The following is a 20,284-nucleotide window of genomic DNA, read 5'->3' on the forward strand; positions in this document are numbered from 1 at the left end:
GCTAAATTGTCAGTTGTGAGATTTAATAACTAGTTATCCTGAATCAGATCATCGCTGGCTCCATCAGCTCGTGGGTTGGCTTGAAAACCTGATTGCAAGATGTTTATTTAAACATAAACAATATTAGAAAAGGGAAATCGTCTATGAAACTAGTTTTCAGCGGCCAAAATCTAAAATCCATCCTAGAATAAACTATTAGCAGCACACTGACTAGTCTTCACAACCGATAAAATTATCGAATTAGCTTCATGAACATTTAAAAGACGGAATTAAACTCTGACTAGTATTCACAACTTATTGTTTTGATTCAGCTATCTAAGCTTCGACGTTCTTCTCATCGTTATAGTTTTCGATTCTTGGAGAGCTGCAGAGTAAGTTCAGCCGTTTTTAAAGCAGCCACATCTTGTTGAGATACATTCCACTAGACAGGAGCATTTAACGACTTTCAGAAGCAGGCGAGGGGCTAGTGGAGGGTTAGTAGTCAATGGATACAAGAAGTCATCTTTATTTTTCCAACCACATTCTTCGGCTTTAAGTTTAGAATCAGGATCTCCACTCCATACCTGAACTTGGTAGACAACGCTGTAACTGTAGAATTTAGCTGCATCAGAAGTTGGAGGTAACTGTTCTGGGTGGACGAACGTACTAGCAGTAGTCACCTTCTTTTTAAAAACTTCCGTGTGGAGTTCATTCAGATTTTCTTTCATTCTCTTTTTGTTGAGCCACATATCATGAGCAGAGGTTCTTCTCCAGCAACCCTTACTTCCTCCTTCAAAGCTGACTTCAGCATGAAAACTGCAGCTGATGTACGAAAATTGGCATCTGCCACTAGTCTCTTCAAAGCAAGGCCTTTTCCCACTTATTGGACCCGTGAGGTGGAGACACAGCTTAAGATAGCATGACGACAAAGAATCAGATGTAATGTCTCTTGGCCCAGCTTCTCTTTCAATATGTTCGTGTTCCATATTCGGGAAGTTTTGTTTTACTTTGGCTCAGGTGCAAAGAACAGTTTCTTGCTTGATAGGTCACCATGATAACACAATAGAACCAATAGATTCGTATCATCTCCAATGACGGCAGTTTCGTAATACCTGTAAGAATTAACAACAGCTTTCACAGTTGGGACACATGCATCACCTGGTGCCTGGACTACGACGAAGCCCTTTCATCAGGGACAGCCAACGTGCAGATAAACCTGATCTTGTTTTTCTTGCAGGACAAAAACTCATCCTTTTTTACCTTCAGCTGCATATCTGCTTTGAAGAAGATCTTACAACGGATTATACGACTTCTCTTCGACTGAACCATATCCTTTATTGTAGCTTCATCATCATAACCATCGAACACATTAGTGGTAGATAGATACTTTTGGGTCATGCAAGCCTCAAAGAGATTTGGTGTTGAGATCTTCTGGGCTATTTAGCCGTCATAAGTTGAATATCTCCCCTGATTACACGGAAAGAGAGCGTATGGATCGAGAGAGGCTAAAACCACTTCTAGCGGAGGCTAGGTAAAAAAATATGCCTGCTAAATTAAGGGAGGTGAGGCTAATATTACAGGACAAGATCTTGACGTGTGATTTTCAGGATGAGAAAATAATTGAAGTAAGAGGTCCAACTGTTAGAGATATGGTCCCGATAGCTCTGGGAATGTTTCAAGGTCAGAGCCGTCAGTCCCTTGACCATGAGACTTCAACGCGTAGCAGGTCAGCATCTACAGGTAGCTTGCAAGGATATTTTTCAGCCAATGAAAATGAATTGGACGATCCAAACACGGAAATTCGAACCGCAACGGCATTTATTACACCGGAAAATACGGTTGCTTTGAAGAGGTCCAGGATGCCTGAACCACGGGCCAAACGAGACCATGCTAGGATAATAAGTCCAAGTGACGATCAAAATCAGCCGATCAGAAAGTCACGATTAGTGGGAGTGCTCAACCAGGAAGCACCAATTGAGGTCAGTGGTCTTGAGGTGAGGGCAAGAGATGGTGAAAGCATGTTAAGAGAACAACCGAGTCAAGGGACTGTAGTAACTGTTGGTGATGAATAGGAAACGGGGGCCATAGTGAAAATTCTAGTGAAAGGGTAGTACGTATTAATCACCATAGTGATTCGTGTATAAGTTTTGTAGTTTGGAATTTGCAAGGTTATAGTAGGGAGAAGTTAAAAAATCTATTGGAGTCGAGTACATCAGCAGGCTGTGAGAGTTGGGATGTTGTTTGTCTTGTGGAGACTTGGAATTCTCTAGATGATTTTTTGTCATGTGAAGATTTTGAGGTTTTTGAGTGTAGGAGAGAGGCCTCTGCTAACGGTAGATATTATGGAGGAGTTTCCGCGCTTATAAGGAATGGAGTAGTTAATTTATGTCGTAGGCTAGAAAGTGAATCTGAAAATCTATTATGGTTGTTATTGTCAGTTAAAAATGTTCACCTTGTTGTGTGTGTTGTATATTTGCCTCCGAGTAGTAGTTCCTACAGTCGTGAAGATACATGGGAATTGATGGAAAATGAAAACGCAGAAGTATAAAAGATTGTTCCCTTGCCGTAATTTTGTTTTTTAGGGGATTTTAATGCATATACTAGTAAAGAGGTTGAGCTGCAGGTTGGTGAACCCCTTGTAAATGTACCAGGGCAGAATGTTTGTTTGGAAAATGATTGTGAATATGTTTTTCCTATAAGGAAAAGTAGGGATAGGTTCCGGAAAATCAATAGATGGGGAAGGAATCTAATAGATTTTTGTATAAAGGAAGGCTTACTAATTATGATCGGGAGATCGGGAGGAGACTTTGGTAAGGGTGATTTTACATGCTATAGTGGGTCTTAGCCGAGCTTAATTGATTATATTTTATGTAGTTTATCTCTCTGGCCCCAGGCGATGGACCTCAGGGTCCTAGAGTTGGTCGGTTCTGACCATTTGCCAGTGAGTCTTCAGCTGAGAGGGTGTATTCGACGGTCTGAAAGGATAAAAGAATGGTCTACGCGTGAGGTAAGAATACGAAAACCAGTTTGGATAGTCAAGGAGAAAGAAGGATTGGTTAAAAAGAAACTAGAAAGTGAGGAATTTCAAAATGATTGCCACTTGATTTTGAATTTTTCAGAACCAGCTGAAATGGATCAAGCAGTTTCGGTAATTATAGATAGAATCTATGAGAGCATCAGGCCTTTAGTGCAGGATAGAAGACGGACGGCCAAAAAAGATGAGGGTTTTTCGATGAGGAATGTAGGCAGAAAAGGGAAGAGGTAATTAGGAGTTCTAGGCTACTTAAAGTAACGGACCCATTGGATTAGGAATTAGACTTTTGCAGGCTATCTGAATATAGGAAAGTAAGGTCAAATTATAATATGGTTAAAAGAGTTAAAAAGAGAGAGAGGCAGAAGGAGATTAATGAAGAAATTAAGAGAGCTTACAGTGAGAAAAACCCTAGAGAGTTTTGGTCGGTAGTGAAATGTTCAATCCGGGGCCTGGGAATAAGAGGAGATGTCCCGCCAGTTGAGACGTGGCCAGATTATTTTGAAAAGAGGAAGTCTAAACATGTAAGGACGAATGATTTGAATGGGTCAAATGATAGTGAGCTAGGGAGGGTGAATTACCCTTTAAGGCAGAATGACTACGATTTAATTAGGCCTGTATCTGAAGAAGAAATCTGGGATCAGTTGAAAAAGATGAAGGGTAACTCGTGTCCAGGAATAGATGGTATATCCACAAAGGTCCTGAGGTTGGGAAGGACAACTATAATGCCTATGTTGGCCTTGATTTTCTCGTTTGTTGTGGAGAAAGCTTATTGGCCTCACTCGTGGGACATTTCGGTAGCAGTGCCTCTTTTTAAGAAAGCCAATAAAATGTTACATGAAAATTTTAGGTCTTTTTTTATGGGGAATGTGGTAAGTAAACTATTTTGTAAGGTTTTGGAATTTAGGCTAAGAGATTGGTTAGATAAAGAGGAAATACTGAGTCCGGTACAAGCGGGATTCAGATCGACGTTCAGCACTGTTAACCATATTTTTACTTTGGAAATATTGAGACGGAAATATGCTAGAGGGAAAAATGGTCGGCTATTCGTAGCCTTTTTAGACCTGAGAAGTGCTTTTGACTCGGTAAACAGGAGGTTTTTAATTGAAAGCCTGTTAGAAATAGGCTTGCCGTCTTGTTTTGTTGCGATAATAGCAGCTATGTATTGGAGGGTGAAGTTTGTTGTAAAGGTGATGGGAAATTTTCTAGACTGGTCACGTCTCATTTGGGTGTGAAACAAGGATGTACTTTATCCCCAAAGCTTTTCTCCTTCTTTGTTAATGATTTAGACAGTTTTATGAAAAATAATGGAGCCCCATTTGTATCTTTGGATTGGTTCAGGCTATCATGTATGTTATTTGCGGATGATATAGTAGTAGTGGCGGATAGTAGGGAGAATCTTCAGAAGCAATTAGATTTAATAAAAGATTACTTAGAAAAGAAGGATTTGGAGTTAAATGCTAAGAAGTCAGTAGTACTAGTATTTAGGAGCAAAGGAGAGGTTGATTCTGAGGTTGTTTTAAATTTTGGAAGAGTGAGGCTGGAGGTTAAAGAGGAGTTTGTTTATCTGGGTATTAAGTTTAGTGCACTTAAGGGGATGTCTAGGCATATGGAAGATTGTAATTTAAGGGGTAAAAGGTTAACAAATATGCTGTTGATAAGTAATTTAGGTCAGCTAGCTGACATAAGGATTCAGAAAAGGGTGTTCCAGACAAAAGTAGTTACTAGTCTACATTGGGGGTAGGAGGTTTGGGGTTTCGCTAAAGCCGCTAAGTTAGAAGTAGTTCAACTAAGATATTTTAAGAGAATGTTAGGCTTGAAGGATTCATTTAGTTCAGTGGTATTGAAAGGAGATTTGGGGCTTTTCACTTTAAGGAGTGGTAGATTGGTTAAAATGGTGAAATATTGGGAGAAAATAATTAAACTACCTAGAGTTCGGCTTCCTAAGTCAGCGTATTTGGAGAGTTTGAAGGACAGTAGACGGGATTCGTGGGCAAATCAGGTCAAGAAAATACTGGACATTTCGGGCCTTTCAGAGATGTGGAATGAAGATAAAGGACCAGTGGATGGAAGCGTTTCAGTATGGAAGGAAGTTCAGCGAATCCTAAACGACCAAGAAATCCAAGAGTGGCAAACTCAAAAGGACCAATCGGTGTCTTTGAGGTTTTACTCCCAAGCTAAAGAGTGTTGGGGAGAGGAAGTTTATTTTAAATTTGGGTTGAGTAGGGAGGACTTGAAGAATTTGTTGTTACTAAGAAGAGATAGTTTAAATTTAGGTATCAGATGGAAATATTTGGAAAGTTTAGGCAGGAGGCAGGCCCCTATTTTTGCCCTATGTGTGGCGGGGGGAATGAAAATTTAGTTCATTTTGTATCCGAGTGTGAAGAGCTGTCTGAGTTGTGGAAGGAATGTTTTGGACGAGTGTTGGGGAGTGAATGCTGGTTAAAGGAGCGAATGGCTGAGAGGAATGGATATGCTATTAAACAGTTGTGTAAGTTTCTTTGTTTAGGGATTAAACATAGGGAATCATGTTTGAGGAGTTAGCTTGGTAAGAGTTTATTTACGGGTGTTTCTGAACTCATAAAGTGTTTGCAAGTTTGTTTGCTTGTTTAAGTTGTTTGTAGTTAGGTGTTTGTTTAAAGTTGTATGTGTTTGCTATGGCCTGCAGGCTTTTTTGCAAATAAATCTTATCTTATCTATACTATAATTTGTGCTCGGAAAATCTGGTTATTCCCTCTATTCAACGGAGAATTTCGAGTTATAATAGGAACTCTAAAGCTGGTCTATAGTCTTAATACTATCAAGATGACTTCACTTCGAACTTGTCTTTAGAATAGTTCTGAAATTTCCCTTGAATGCTTTATTTTTATACTATAAATATCGTCCGGAAATATTTTAAATTTACTGTAAAAAAATACTTCATTATTGTTTCGTGTTTTCAGTAATGCGCAAGTTTTCTATATCCTTCAAACATAGTGAAGCATCATTAGTGGTTTGTTTTGTCTTTTTACTATTTTTTAAACGTATAGATTTAGGTATTGTGGAGGGGCCAACCCCTTTTATTTACCTATTAATTTATGGTTTTTTTTAGTCTTTATTAATTTCGATATGCTGTAGCTCAAATGGCAGTCAAAACCCAGGAGGCATTGTCGTGGATCGTAGTGTTCATCCGCATGGTTTATATTATGTCATATTAAATGTAACATAGGTAACTATGTTACATATTAAATGTAACATAGGTCGATAACTTTGCAGCAGTATTAAAAAGATATCACTCGGAGGAACATATTAAACATATTAAATGTAACATTGGTAACTATGTTACATATTAAATGTAACATAGGTCGATAACTTTGCAGCAGTATTAAAAAGATATCACTCGGAGGAACATATTAAACATATTAAATGTAACATTGGTAACTATGTTACATATTAAATGTAACATAGGTCGATAACTTTGCAGCAGTATTAAAAAGATATCACTCGGAGGAACATATTAAACATATTAAATGTAACATTGGTAACTATGTTACATATTAAATGTAACATAGGTCAATAACTTTGCAGCAGTATTAAAAAGATATCACTCGGAGGAATAGCTCGTATTTCATAATATTTATGAGACTCAGATTATATACTCAATTGAGACAGATGCATAATTAATTTCTTTTTCTTCCCTGAACAAATGTTTTCTTCCTTTTACAGCATCATAGTGTGATGTTCGTCGTAGTTTACAGCACGACAAGCGCAGCAACATATGCCAAGAAAAAACTGCACGGTCTGGATTGCAATATATTTGACTGCCCTGGCTATAGACTCATTGTCAAATTCAATTCTGATAAGATGTAGGTCGGAAAGAACCATCTGTGATTTTAAGTTATTTTTTATATAGTTACATTTTCATTTTTAAGTCAAAATTTGTATTGTTTTTGTATATATGTAGGTTTGAAGTGCCTTATTTTAAAACTTCTTTTCAGACAACCCTCTCTCCTCTTTCCCTTTTTTATACCTAACTCTTTCTTAATTTTCTTGAGGCTCAAAATTTCCTTCAGGTATAATTGTGGAAAATAGGGCAAGAGGTGGCGATCTAGTTGCCTTCCTGTCACTTTGACCCTGAAAACGGATAGTGGAACTTCTGATGTCTAATACAATGAGGACTGTCAAAAGTTTATAAGACCACACTGTACATAAAAACCTTATATATTCAGGGGCATAACTTAAAATCTCTGTTCTGAGGGCTCGGGGGAAAGGTCAGTTCTCAAAGATAATCTTAATGGGCCTCTAATTCCGCTGAACAACATGGCTATGTCAAAATTTTGATTGGATTTGTTTAGGGATATGATGGGTGTGGGGGAAGGGTGGTTGCCCTCCAATAGCTTCCGGATATTTAAAAGGATGTAGAGCTTTGAATTAACAACTATAGGAGTTCCTTTAGAAGTTTCTACGACAACTCCTTTTGTATAAAGTGCTCCTTGTTATAAAATACACCCAAATCGGTTAGGTGCCTCTAGCTAAAACAACTAAAAATAGCAGAAAGGGAACGAGTATACAAAGAATGCACACGGTAATTGACATTAGAAAAAATAGATGTCTAATGGTCATGCGACGCATATGGAGGAAGACGCTTACTACTTAGCGTACCACTTCTAATCGATCCGGAATTAATAACATTTCGCCATTCTCTTTCTGACACAAGAAAATCCATAGGCCTACTGGAATAATACATTAACTTAAGTTATTTCTTATATTTACTGCGAAACTAGCGCTTAAGGTCAGATAAAATTCCACAATGTAGTCAATCACATCCATTTCATACTTTTAACCACAGCTCAGTTTTATTTTTCAATATTTTTAAATTAGGGTCTAAAGACTAAATAGGCTTTCGTGAACCACATCTAACCAGGGGCACTTTTGCCCACATCGATTTTTTTCGAGGAAGCACTATTGCACTGCTGTGACATACAGCCCTACAGTTTCCCCCTATAAAATTAGGGACAAAATTCCTTATTTATTTTCGTTTAAAATTCGAATTCATATACGACTTATATAAGATATCTACCTTCCCCATTAACATTAAAGAGACTATATGCTCATTGACCAAGACAGAAGAAAATATGCACTAGCAAACGTCCAGGAATTAAAAAAAAATGTGTTTCATTTAAAAACATAGTTTGCCAACTGAACTCAAAATGGGATCATGTGTGCTAGATCTCTTTCTAAAAGAATCACAACAACAGGATATTCCTCATTCATGTGAAACTCTAATAGGAAGCACAAAAAGAGAAACATTTATCAATTTACGAAACACTTTATGGTTATTCACTGTACCAAAAAAAGTAGGAACTCTATCCTGCTACAATAATACAGAGAAAATTCACCCCAGTTATCGAACTGAACTATTACTACAGGACGCTGGAACAATTCCCATTAAACAAGGTTGCCGACTTGTAGCCAAAGAGACAACTGTGCAAACACCTTTGATCACAACGAGCACCAACATCATGAGCCCAAAGATAATAAACTTTCAAGGAATAAATCTTTCATTCACAATCCCAAATATAAACAACGAAGAATCAAAAACATCCATATGGCCAGAAATAGAGAAAATCAAAGGTACAATGCAATTAACAAAAATAAAGGAGGCATTACACTTACAAATTCCCCTGTTCACTAATGAAGACCAAAGATTGAAATATGTAGAAAATCACTATGAGTTATTTTCGCCAAATTCCTGGTACAATATTATATTTACTATATTTATGGTATTTCTGATTTCGCTGATAATAAAAGGACTACTAACACTAAACTATGGAAAGCTCTTAAGAGTGAGAAGAACAAAACCCAAACATGATATAATTGAGGCACAGGAAATGCATCAATTAAACACTACTGCCCCCGACGATATCTAAGCCATTAGAACTGGGAGGATATAAAAATACAAGAGAATTAAGAGGTCGTCTCTTGTACATTCATATTTCCCGTCCCTACATTAAAGAAATATTGCTGATGTATATTGGTTGAAAGGCTATGACACAATAAACTTTGTTTCTTTTTCGCCATAATTACATCAGAAATATAGAACGCTTGGCAGAAAATATTATATGTAAAATAAAGACCTCCAACAATTACCAAGTACTTATACATTTATATAGAAATACAAGAGAATTGAGAGGTCGTCTCCTGTATATCCTAATATCCTGTCCCTAAGGCAAAGAATATTGCTGATATATGTTAGTTGAAAGGCTATGACACAATAAATTGTGTTTCTTTTCGACACAATCATGTATCAGAAATATAAAGCATTCGGAAAAATAGAATATGTAAAATTAAGACCTCTAATATTTACCATGTATTTAACCATTTTTTAGAACAGTGCTCTTATATTCACATATCACAACCGTAATATGTAACTAGTGTTGAAATAATAATGATATTACTTTTTAATAAATATGTGCTATATTACTCTTTAATAATTATAATATACTCCGAAGATATTACTCTTTAATAATTTTGTGCTATATACATTCTGTTATAATAATGTTACACATTGTTATATATCATTTTGCGTATTAAGAATGTATTCTGCCAAGAAATTTTTATTATAGGAACTGGCACGCTCCGGCACGGACCAACGATACATTATTGTCAAAGATCAAAGCACAAGTAACACCTGCTATCATAATTTATCAACCACCGAAAAATGCCCGAAGTATCACACACCTGGTTCCACCCAACAGCTGTCAACGAAAATAGAACACTTCAATGATACCAGTCGTGTAGAAGAAAGTATCAACTGCTATCTTACAATCATCTCTAATCCCATCAAACAAACCGTATAAGCCCAAGAAGGAGACATTCAGCTGAGAAGATACACCCACCACACATTATGTAAACACCAACAGAACCATGAACATCAACAGATTACCTGCAACAAACTATATAGCATCCCAACATTGGCAACATCACGAACACGTATGAAGATTGAAAAAGAACAACATAAATCCCATTTTTTTTACTTATAAATCGATATACCAAGTAAGGTCTTGACAACTATCTAAGTCAAACTACCCTTAAGCAAATCTAACAAACATTTTAAAAAAACGCTATAAACATTACCGAACTTGTGTAGAACGTAAACAGTAAAGTATTATGGGGTGAAAGAACTAAAAACCGATATTAATTTGGACGAATGATGATACACCAAATCAATTAGTGAAATGGGCAGAGACAAGAAAATTATGGCAGGGGTGTGAAATTAAGAAACATTATAAACTTAGTGATAAAAAATAAAAGAATGTGCCAATAGTGATTTATAAAATTAGCCTAGTGACAAATTACGACAAATGTGCCAGTAGTGATTTTATTATGATGTAATTTAAATCCAATTGTGACACTTTAATGTTTTCGAATACCTTGGATCAATTGGAAATCACAGTTAAATTATAACAAAATAAAATTAAGTACGATTAAAAAAAAACAATTGAAACTAGGTACTCACAGTGTAAACCCATATGTTTGTTCAAGTGCTTTATATTAATGTGAGGTGTAGGAGTGTAATTTTAAAAATTCTAGGAGTAAGAACAAAAATAATAATAAAAAAATACACAATGTAACACTATGGATGTGGTTAAACAGTCATTTCGTGGTGAAGGAATTATAAAGATAAACCAATAAACAATACAAACATTTTAAGGAAACGTAAAATTTAAAGGAGGATTAGTCTGAATGATGAGGGCATCATTCTACAGTGGGAAGGGGGATATGTCACATACAGGCCTACAGTTCCCCTCTATAAAGTTCGGGACAAGATTCCCTATTTATTTTCCATTAAAATTTGAAGTTCTATTTCATTATAAAAATGCGAAAACTTCTAAGTTAAATTCTTTATTCTATACAATACAGGCAATTGTACACTATACAATTGTTTGTTGTTATACAATACAATTGTATTGTATTGTATTATACAATACAATTGTTTGTTGTTCTTGCAACGGAAAGAAAAGAGTTCCTTTTTGCGCTAGCCAAAGAGAGTCTGGTTCCGGAAAAAAAAACAGTTTTGATGACCCCGACGAACTTTATATGAAAATCCTTGTTATGATTTATTATAAGTGGGAAATACCAGTGGTATTGCGAAAGTTTAGTACCATTATAGAAAAGACAAGACGAAGCAAAAAAAGGACACCATATGGACTGAAAATTTTTCATGGGTATGGGAAGTTTAGTTTTCGATACAGTTGGGCTCCAGCATTGATGTAGGATAGACAAGTTTATAGACAACCTAATCTTGCTTGAGTTTAAGTTTTGTTGCTTCTTATCTGACAACTTATATGTAAGTACCATAATAAAATTATTGCTTATCAATCGTCTTTGTTTATGAGTCCAGGCACCAAACACAGTTCCCGTGATCTTTAGGTACGCTTTCAAGGGAATCTACACGACTCATGAGATCCGATCACCACTAAGATGATTCTGTCACCAAGAGTATTAGGAACTATTAACAGTGTCCTTTAGTCCCAAACTCCTTACCCATTTAGCTCCCACGATATCACTCTAATTTGAATATCCCATATGTTACATCGACGTTAAGCTCCCAAGACCCAAAGAAAACTCCCGGTAACATCACTTATAAATACCCTCCCCCGTAACACTGCTCACGGTAATGTCTGTTCATATAAAGTTTTGATTGTTTCTTTACTTTAAGTTGAAAAAGAATATTTTTTTTAATTTAATCATATTTAAAGACTATTAACCATAATTTTTAAACATTCCTTTGCGCTGATCATGTAGAATGAAACAATCAAAGGATTGTTTTGTTTGTCTAAGGGAGAGATGCAACCTCCTAAGAGAGGTTGCAACCCCCTGGGTTGCAACCAGGATTTTATTAGGGTAGGAGGGAATAAAAGAAAGTTTTAAAACGCAACAGAAATACAAAATTTACATCTACTCCCTTATAATTCCTAGGAATATTTCTGGTCTATTGTGAAAGTGAGGGGTAACATTAAACCAAAAACTGAGCATAATTTATTCTGTTTCGGAGGGTGACTGTACTCATTTCATCCGCACCTCCACCTCATAGTCACAGAAACTTCGAGAATGACCATTAGGTCAAGAATTGAGACTCTAATTACTTATTTTCATAAGTTGATAGGGATTGGAGACCAACCAGCAGAAGCAGGGAGAAGCATTTTCTGAGGCAAGGGGATTTTAAAAGGAAGATGTATTCCATGGGAGGGGCAGCATTTTCTATGGGATTTTTTTTGTCGGAGGGCATATTCTTGGAGGGATAACCTTTCATACAAGGAATAATTTATGTTCATTTTAAGTTTCAGTTTTGTTTCTTACTTTCAGTTGAAAAATATGTTGTTGTTTTTTGTTGTTTTGTTTTGGTTTTTATTCTGAAAAAGTCTCCAAACACAGAATTTAATGGTTGTTGATATTGTAATGGGGATACCATTGGGGAGAGATATCCTGGGAAGTATCATTTCTAAGACAGTTTTCCAAGAAAAATTTTACACGGGACATACTTTATTCAGTTATATTTTTAAATTAATTATGAATTGTGGTTTTGTTCCATTTGTTGGAAAATTTACACTTTTCGTCATGGGACTTATATATTCCTCGATTTTGAGGGAAATAAATAAAAATTATTTAGAATAAAACTGCCAGACGACTTGTAACAGATGCTCAAGCAGTTATGAGACAGTAAAGGGCTAGTCTGCGAAATTTTCTGTGGTTGAATCATGCTGGCAGTTTACAAGTTTGTGGAACAGAGTAGCCGCCATTAAAGGATAAGGAGACACCCCAATACTAATAAGCATTGAAAACTTACAATATTTGGAAAAAACGAGCTCAGTACAACTTCGTTAGTGACTAATAAACAAAATAGCTAGAAACCCCCCGCTGAATTTGACATTGGCTTATGATCTGTGTTTGAAGTTGATAAAATTAATTTAATAAGGTTGTTCAAATCTTAACACCAAAAATGAAACAAACGGGTCACAATTACGAATGCATTTTTTTTTTTTGAAATGATGTCTTCAAAATAAAAAAATTGTTGAATGTAACGAATTAGCCCTCCACTATTGATGGAGGAGCACTGGAATTGTAAATAAAATTTGAAACTCTTCAATAGTATCAAAATTTCTTACTAAAAGTGTGCAGTTTGTGTTCACTTGCAAAAATCGTAATCGAACAAATACTTTATTTAACACAAGAATTTTCCCTCTTTCACCTTCATTTTCATTTCTTTTTAACTTCTTATTCATTTCTTTTTACTTTATTTTTCATTTCTTTGTCATTTCTTTGACGTTTGATTTATCGTTTCACTTTTTTAGATGACGAGCCTTGTTGTCGTTTACTAGTCATCCATCCCCCCAAGGTTAAAGAAGATCAAGTGCGTCACCTCTGCCATTTGTTGCCTGGTTTAGGGTACTGTAATAATTGTGACGACCGCTCAAGATCGTCGATTGTAAGTTTTCTTCATTATGTTAAATTTGTGTGTGCATAAATGAAAAATATAAAATCTATCCTATTATAAAAGGACTTTATATGCGTAATAAACTTGAATTAAGAAAAATAGATTGCATTTTCTTTTTTCATCAAGCCTGTAATCACTGGCAAGTTCTTTTTGTTCTCAAATTTGGAATTGCAAGGGACCCCTTAGAATTATGTCAATTTTTTCATATAAAGTCAAAAATATGCAAGTCTATAATTAGTTCTAAGTTCTTTATGGAATTCAAAATTGTTACGCAAAATTTACCATATTAACTTCCTTGTTACTTTTGAAGATTTTAGCATTTTTAGATTAAAAAAAAAACCTTGTATAAGTTACAGGGATTTGTTTAACGTGAAATCAATAGTGTCTCGCATATAGTTGGCACAAATAGGCAACATTAAGACAACTAGGTGGATGGGGGGAGGGGGGTAATCAACAGAATTCTCGACACCCTATCTGCACAGGTGAGTCTGTTCCCTTAATGAAATCTCTAAATTCGTAAGGTCTGACTATTCCTTCAGTTATTTTGTTTTTAGAATTATCAAACAGTTTATGGTAACAAACTGTAAGTAAGGAGCGACGCAGTTCATTAGTAACTGAAACTCTAAAAGCATAGTCTTGATAACATTGGATACATAAAATATATCGAATTTTGAAGTTGATTCAAAATGAATAAAAGCTCATCAAGTTTAATGCTACCCATTAAAAGCTAAGAACCTGAAAAAATGAACTCAATTTTTGAGAATAGGAGGGAAAACCTCAAAATATCGGGGCATCTTAAAAAAATCACACCGTCAGATTTGGCATATAAGAAAGTCATAGTGTAGAGGTTTCAAGCTCCTAAATACAAAACGTTGAATTTTTTATTTTTTTGCCAGAAGAAAGATCATGAATGCTGGGTTTTTTTTTCTTGATTTGCTTCTTTTTCCCAGGGGTGATCGAGTAATCCTAGAAGATTCAGAAAGGGCTCATTTGATTGGATAGGAAAGGTTCTAGTGCCCCTTTTTAAGTGACCAAAAAATAAGAGGGTATCCAGATACCCTTCTGATTCCTCCAATACCTATTTTTCCTCCCAAAGTGCCTGTTCAAAATTTTGATATATCTATTTTGTTCAGGATGGTCGAAATATCTAATAACTCTGTCTTTGAGGACGACTTGACTACCACGGCTCTCAGAAAAAGGGCTCCAAGTAGTGACGTCGCTGAGGGGGAAGAGGAATAGTTGCCCCCTCAATGATTTGAAGAAAAAGTTGTTAAGTAACTTTAAAACTGTTGCTCGTTTTAAATTTCAACTTAGAAAAAAAATTTAAATTTTCAACTTTGAGCAGGTATTATTTTTTTTTCAATCCATCCTGATTTTTAATATAAAAAACGTGAGAAACAGGATACAGTCCTTAATTTTCTCCACATCAATATTTATAGAAATACACCTCCTTCAAACCTTATCATTAAGTAAATAGGTGAGCCAGGTTGATAGCAAAAAATACCGAAAATATACTATACTTCATAAAATCTATCAGTTCAATGTAAGATTTTCTTGTTCTAAAACTTTAGACATGGATATGAAAACACCCTCTAAATGTGCAAATAGGACAGAAATAGAATATGAAATGCAAATAGGACAAAAATTAGGATCATGGTAATCACATGCATGGGTTATATATAACATTAAATTTAGCATAGGTCATTAAGGCAATTTTGTTTTTAAAAAATACAGAAACCTTATCATTAAGTAAATAGGTGAGCGTAGTTAATGGTAAAATTGTGAAAATGTTCTGTGCTGCATAAAATCTATCAGTGCAATATCTGAAGCTAACTCACTGCGTAAATACGTAAAAAAAGAAATGCGTAAATCTGCTTCTGCGTATTACAAAAGTAAAGTCAAGGATTTGTTGTCTACTAAGCCAAAAAAGTGCTACAATAGTATAAAAAAAATTGTGGGACAACACGTAATAAAATAGATTTCCATCTACAAGAAGAGCTCCTTGTTATGGCTAGTGATCTGAATAAATTTCTTTCCTCCATAGTTCAAAGCCTTCCTCCCCTCTCTATAAATACTGCTTATGATTTACAGCCTCCCAATTTCCCTATTATTTTACCCTCAGAGGTTGAGGCAAAAATTAGAAACATTAAAAAGTGCAGCACCTGTCCTCTAAATATCCCAATTGTACTAATTAAAGCCTTTGCAGACATCCTTTCAGAACCTTTGTTAGTACTTTTTAATGAAATTACCTCTACTGGTAAGTTCCCTGATTGTTGGGAATTAGGTTTATTACTCCCGTAAAAAAGAAGGGTAGCAAACAAGATTTTGCTGTTGCCCTGTCCATTACTCTTACTCCGGTATTTTCCAAGTTATATGGAAGCTTTTTAGCTGATTGGTTGAAAGTAAAAATAATCCCAAGCTTTGACCAAAGGCAGTTCGGAAATTTGCATGCTACCTCTACCAAACACTATCTGATTCACCTTTTGGACACTATATGTAGTAAACTTGAAAAACCCAATACCTGGCTCAATGTTATCGCAGTTGACTTACAAAAAGCTTTTGATTTAATTAACCACAATAAATTAGTAAAAAAAAAACTAACCAATAACTTCCTAGTCGACCCCTATTTAGTAAGTAATTTCGTCCTTCCTTTCTCATAGAACACAAGTCGTCAAATACCTGAATGTTTACTCTGATTCCCTCCCAATTTATAATGGTGTACCTCAGGGAACCCTCTTAGGCCCAATTTTATTTCTTACCATGATAAACTGTTTTGGTGTCGATTTCCCGGATAGATGGAAATTCGTTAACGATTTAACTGTTCTAGAAACATTTTTCAAAAATCTAAAAAGTAACCCAAAGGACATCTTGGAGTCAGTATCAGATGAAGCTGTTGCTAGTGATATAAGAGTAAACCCTTTAAAGTCAAGAGTTTTAACAATTGGTTTCCTGAAAACTTCCCCTTCTTTCTCCTGTCCTATCCCCCCTGAAATGTCTTTCCTTAGCTGTACTTAGCTTAGACTTTCGTTTTCAATCCTTAGCTGTATTGAACTTCAACCATTTCATGAAAATTTTCCCCTTTAGCTTGTCGGAATAGCCAGTCAGATAAATCTTACTATGGATATTACTGTCTCTATTCAGTCGCAGCGTCACCACGTCGGCTGATCCCAACAACTGCGCACTCTTTTCCGCCCCAATCTATTCGAAGCTTCACTCTTTACACCCTCTAGTGAAGTTTAAATTTCCTAAAAATCTCTTGCTAAATTGTCTTACCATCCTTTTTAGGTGGGACTTGCTTTTTGACTACCCCCAATAGATGACCAAAAACATTGAAAAACCCAAAATTTTGGCTGTCTATCGTTCTACATCTGTAAAACATGGTTGGTTTGATATTAGGCAATCACCGTATTATTAGCTACCAATTGCTGTTAGCCAATCGTATTGTCATTTACTCTTTACAGTTGAAAGGTACATTCAAAACATTAAAGATTTGAAAAACTGATTTATGTGGAAAATTTAACTTCAAAAATGAATTTAATATACTCTCCACTATTGATTGCCTATGGGTCTTAGTACGTAGGTCATGTTTGTTTACTTTTATCTTGAATAAAAAAATTCCCCCTCCCATTCTATAATATTGGAACATGATCCTTTTCTACAGTTATAGACTCAAGTAGATTTTATTTTTTATTATACTCACTGTATTGCGGAAGTACTGATTTAAAACTTTTTCATACTCTAATATATACGATTTTCTTTTATTCCTCCTTCTGTTATTCCTCCTCACGATAAGAGTAATTACTGAGACTATGAAATTTGTCAGAGGGTACACCCATTAAACTCCTGGCTATTCTTGTAAAGTATACATTTATTAAAGAATATCAGGTGTTTTTGGCGTTACACACTATGTGCTCCTTTTTAAGTCTAAAAATACCATTTAAAAATACCATTAAAAAAACCATTGAATGTCCCTAATTTAATGCTCCACAAATTATTAGTAATCCAGGCTTAAATTAATTTCGTCTATTTTTTTTTAGTATGTTACATTTTACCTTGTATATGCTAGTTGTTCTTCTTATGTTTTTTGTCGTTAAAAATGGGGCGCAATTGTTATAATAGCAAGGATAGTAAAAATGAGATTGGATTACATGAATTGATTAGATACAAACTTGCACAGCCACATTTTTCTTTAAAAGAAAAGTTAAAATTCGATCTTGAACAAAAAAGACCTACAGTTTGGCATTAGTGGAAGCCAAGATAAAAAAAAACAAAGGTGAAAAGTCAGAAGAAAGAGAACAAAAAACGAATGGCCCCAAACAGCTTTAGAAGGCGTGTCTTTCCGTTTTCTAAATGTTTGACTATTTAGTATTTTATATACACGCATATATATTTGACAGAATCTATGGAGAGGCAAGCTTGAGAGACTGATGTTAATTCTTTTCTTCTTTTATTTTAGGTCTGCTGGGTTTTACTACTGGTGTGCTCTATTGGCAAGTGCAGTGACAAATGTACTGAGGTGTATACAGCTTTGTCAAACTGCTATGCATCAGAAGCTGGTATTAGAAGATAGTTTTCTTAATTTTCAACAGTCTTTGGTTTACATGTTGGGCTCTCTTACCCTGGTAACTTGTATTTCGTCGCAATGGCGAATAAAGGATCCAAATTTGCGGGAGTAGAGCTGTAAAAAAAAAAAAAAAAAAAAAAAAAAAAAAAAAAAAAAAAAAAAAAAAAAAGGTGAAAAATCAGAAGAAAGAGAGCAAAAAAATGAATGGCCCCAAACAGCTTTAGAAGGTGTGGCTTTCCTTTTTTCCTTTTCACTACATTGTTAACGTCTAAACGCACATTTATTACTTATTTAAAGTTCAAATAACATGGAAATAATCTCGCTATTTCCTGCTGCCACTTAACAATTCGTCACAATGACGAATAAAGGATCCAAATTTGAGAGAGTAGAGCTATAAAAAAAAAGAAAAACAAAGGTGAAAAATCAGAAGAAAGAGAGCAAAAAAACGAATGGCCCCAAACAGCTTTAGAAGGTGTGGCTTTCCATTTTTTCCTTTTCACTACATTGTTAACGTCTAAGTTTTTGGGGCAAATAAGTGTTGTCAGATTTTATCAGTTAAACGTAGCAAAATTGACGGAAATTGTCATAAAAGATTCTGCCATAAAAAATTCATAATTTTGAAACAACCAAAAGAAAATTTTGGAAAATCCTGGCTGTCAAGTATGAATATATAGTTCCATGGGGTAAAAAAAATTGTATTTTGATGTCCATAACACTCATGTCAATAGAGGTTTTTTGATTAAATATTGTCCCATTAACGCACAACATTAAAACTTGTGCCTTGATTCTTTGTTATTCTCGTTGTTGACACATCTTTGTATTTTCTTTCGAACATATAGTATCGTATGTATTCATCCGAGTCTAATGTACTTTTATTTTCTAACCTTTGCCTAATGGGCTTGAAAACCAAATTGTGATATTGGACTGTGATCAGTTTTTAATGTTGTAGCTTTTTTATTTTTTTATTAAAAATATCGTCTGGAAACTTCGATTATTTTTTTGCGAGTTGCAGTTTGTTGGATTACTGACAGAAATAAAACGTGAAATATATCTTTCTGTGTGGATCAGAAACCTACTAACTATACTGAGAAATACTGGCTGTGCAGGATGGCTTTAAGTATCTGTTGTATAATGTCACACAATTATTTTCTGAGCTGTCAGTCACTATCATAACTAACTATACCGGTAGATGCGGTGCGAATTGCTTTGAAGGTGTGCATTCTCTATCAGCTTCCCCTTTGAATTAATTAAAAATGAAGATGTAAGGTGTATGTCATGTTCTAGAAAGAGCACCCCCTTTCCAAGACTACAATTTCTTGAAAACTAAGAACTGGTCATAATCCTTTTCCCTGGTCAATCCACTAATGTCATCCCTTCATTAAATATGTGATTTAAACAATGTATGTCACATTTTTACCACTACTTTTAATTTTTAGTGTGGAATATCCTTAATTTTCTTCTTTTTTAAGCGTAGATTAAGAAGCATGGTGTCTGAATTATTTTTGTATTTATTTTTCTCTGTTTTTTTCCCGAACGTTAAGAAAACGTTGGTTTCGGTATTTCTGGCATTGCCTTTTGTAGTTGGTTAGAATTGGGCTATTTTTTCTAGAAAATAGGTGGGGTCTTGTATGTAACCTCAATTGTGATAATTTTATTAAGATTAAGTAGGTCTTCAAAGTTAGTTTTTAGAGTGGTGTTGATTCGTACAAACTAATATTTTTGTGTTGGTTTTCTTTTTTTCTTTTTTTTTTCTTTTTTTACTATTGAGAAATTCAGTTAGGTGTTTTTGATTTGGTGTATGTTAAAAACAAAGAAAGCAAGTATCATTTTCAAAGAAAAAGGATCTTGACCATTCAGCTTCCTGCTAAAGATTTGTTATTGTCAGTTTTAGAAGTTTGGCCTGTTCAAAAAAAAATTCTTAACAGCTTGCAGATTTTTAAGTCTGTGGTATATTCCTTTTCGTTTTAAAGAATCGGTCAATCCCCATAGAGGAAATTTGGCTTATTTTCATACACTATTTCTAATTATTAATCATTTTGTTTGTAATTGATGCTCTTGGAGTATTTTTTTTTCGTTGATAAAACTGACTAAGTATAGCTAAATGGTTAAACGAAAATTCTGGTCTACCACTCATCCTGCCAAAAAATTGCTCTAAAAATGGAAGAAAAATAGAACAGCTTGATTCTATGGATTAGATTCTGTATTGACCGATTTGTACGGCACTTTTATTACT

At 35.0% G+C, this 20,284-nt stretch overlaps 1 protein-coding gene across 6 annotated transcripts in view; it reads left to right on the plus strand.

Annotated features, from left to right (window-relative positions):
• The window catches only part of LOC136030886 (inactive histone-lysine N-methyltransferase 2E-like), a 63,451-nt gene extending 45,222 nt beyond the window's left edge, over positions 1 to 18,229 (plus strand). For 4 of the 6 annotated variants that reach the window (XM_065709978.1, XM_065709975.1, XM_065709977.1 and 1 more), the window contains 2 exons: positions 6,716 to 13,478; positions 17,944 to 18,229. In XM_065709978.1, the coding sequence (XP_065566050.1) occupies positions 6,716 to 6,859 (144 nt within the window). In that variant the 3' untranslated portion in view covers positions 6,860 to 13,478; positions 17,944 to 18,229. The remainder of the gene's footprint in view (positions 1 to 6,715; positions 13,479 to 17,943) is intronic. The other 2 variants (XM_065709973.1, XM_065709974.1) reach the window with 2 other exon arrangements.
• The last annotated feature ends 2,055 nt before the right edge of the window (positions 18,230 to 20,284 follow it).

This window comes from Artemia franciscana, chromosome 9 (genome assembly GCF_032884065.1).
Source record: "Artemia franciscana chromosome 9, ASM3288406v1, whole genome shotgun sequence".
NCBI lineage: Eukaryota > Metazoa > Arthropoda > Branchiopoda > Anostraca > Artemiidae > Artemia > Artemia franciscana.